This window comes from Seriola lalandi, unplaced genomic scaffold (assembly GCF_002814215.2).
Source record: "Seriola lalandi dorsalis isolate HSWRI2012SDOR001 ecotype SW California unplaced genomic scaffold, Sedor1 jcf7180002002916, whole genome shotgun sequence".
Classification (NCBI taxonomy): domain Eukaryota; kingdom Metazoa; phylum Chordata; class Actinopteri; order Carangiformes; family Carangidae; genus Seriola; species Seriola lalandi.
Genome location: NW_019473572.1, coordinates 1 through 1,961, shown reverse-complemented (window position 1 = coordinate 1,961; position 1,961 = coordinate 1). Strand labels below are relative to the sequence as shown.

At 48.8% G+C, this 1,961-nt stretch overlaps 1 protein-coding gene across 1 annotated transcript; it reads left to right on the top strand.

The window, feature by feature from the left end:
• Positions 1-46: 46 nt before the first annotated feature.
• LOC111666414 (ephrin type-B receptor 5-like) lies at positions 47-1,876 on the top strand (the record flags this gene model as incomplete). Its single annotated transcript, XM_023421745.2, has 5 exons — positions 47-330; positions 441-659; positions 746-895; positions 1,371-1,555; positions 1,679-1,876. Coding segments are annotated over 5 exons (1,001 nt in total), but the record flags the coding sequence as incomplete, so codon positions are not given.
• Between the last annotated feature and the right edge of the window lie 85 nt (positions 1,877-1,961).

Below are 1,961 nucleotides of genomic sequence, written 5' to 3'. Positions count from 1 at the left end.
CTCTCGTTCCTTTTAAATCTCGCTGTAGTCATGTGACAGCTGTCAGCACAGTGTAATCTGCTCCACCTCCTCTCTACTCCAGCTCAGTTCGGTGAGGTTTCTCGAGGTCGTTACCGTCCGGTGGGTCGCAGGGAGGTGCTGGTGGCGGTGAAGACTCTGCGCTGGGGGGCGTCCGACAGGGAGAGGGGAATGTTCCTGAGTGAAGCAGGAGTCCTGGGCCAGTTTGACCACCCTAATGTGCTGAAACTGGAGGGTGTGGTCACTCGCAGCCCCCCAGAGAGGATCATCACTGAGTTTATGGAAAACGGGCCGCTGGACGCGTTCCTCAGGGTGAGAAAAACAACACACTGTCAACAGTTTCCATCTGTGTGGTGTTTCACTATGCTATAAACCAAAAACTGTCTTTTGCTGCCCTGATCCTACCATCTTAATTCCTTCAGGAGAATGAGGGCCAGTTCAGTGTCCTCCAGCTTGTTGGGATGCTCAGGGGGGTTGGTGCAGGCATGCGTTACCTCTCTGAGAGAAACTTTGTCCACCGGGACCTGGCGGCAAGAAACGTGCTGGTGAACTCCAACCTGGTCTGTAAGGTCTCCGACTTTGGCCTGTCCCGTCTCATGAGGGGCCTGGACCATAACATACCTACGTACACTGCCTCACTGGTACGTTCTGGAACAGGGAGTTTTCTTTGCTTTGGCTTTCATCGGTCACTGCTTCACTGCCTCTGTCCTCTGTTGTCCTCTATCAGGGCAGTAAGATTCCTGTGAGGTGGACGGCACCAGAAGCATTTCAGCATCGCAAGTTCAGCTCAGCTAGTGATGTCTGGAGCTTCGGCATTCTGATGTGGGAAGTGATGTCATACGGAGAGCGTCCGTACTGGGACATGAGTAATCAGGAAGTGAGTACGAAGGGGAATTTAGCCTGAGCAGGAGAAGTCACGCTAAATTAGTGATGGAGATGCATTCAAAGCCTTAACTTAAGTCTAACCACTACACTGCAATAATACGCAATTAAAAGTAATAGTCCCTCCTATTACTGTTACCTGTTAGGACAGTGTGTAAGTAATGTTGTGTATAATATATAATAGGTGGAATAAAAGTGTAATTGTAAGTAATAATTGTGGACAACTAAAGGAAAGCACCAGGGCTTAAAAATTGAAGACAGCTACTTAAGTAAATGTACTTTATCACTTTCCCCCTCCTCTTTATTCCACAAACACAAAATGCCAGGCAGCTGGAGTTTGCATAATTTTCTCTTAGTCACTCTCACAGGCCCTCTGTCATCCATGACCTTTTATGTAAGGCAATTACACAAGACTCCTCACACCATCTGCCCTACTTATGTTTCAAGTCTCTCTCTCTTTCTCTGTGCAGGTGATGAAGGCAGTGGCAGACCAGTATCGCCTCCCTGCCCCCCACAACTGCCCCCCTGCCCTCCACTCTCTGATGCTTCAGTGCTGGCAGGCTGATCGAGGGGACCGGCCAGGCTTCGACTCCCTCCTGTCTTCCTTGGATCGGCTCATCAGGCACCCTTCATCCCTCAAGGCTGAGCCAACTCGGTGAGACGGTAGCCTCTGGCAAACACTTGTGCCAGACATATCAGAGGCAGCAGGTGATGTACAATCTGCAACTTTTTCATGGATTTTAAAGCTGTCGTTTTTGACATTTCCTCCGCCTTACAGAAGCTGTTCTCAGACGCTGCTCAGTCCCACCCCCACAGATTTATCATCAGTGGCAACTGTTAGTGATTGGCTGAAGGCGCTGAGGATGGACAGATACCAGGATGAGTTTGATCGGGCACACCTGGACAGTTTAGACAGAGTCAGCAAGCTGACCATGGAGTGAGTACAGATGGTTATTGCTGTAACTCTCAGATCAAAGAAGAAAACTTTTGTGTTCTTGGTTGGTTTTCTGTGTTTTTACCTATTAGCTGCAAATCATTTAAATTGTGCATTTTACGTTACT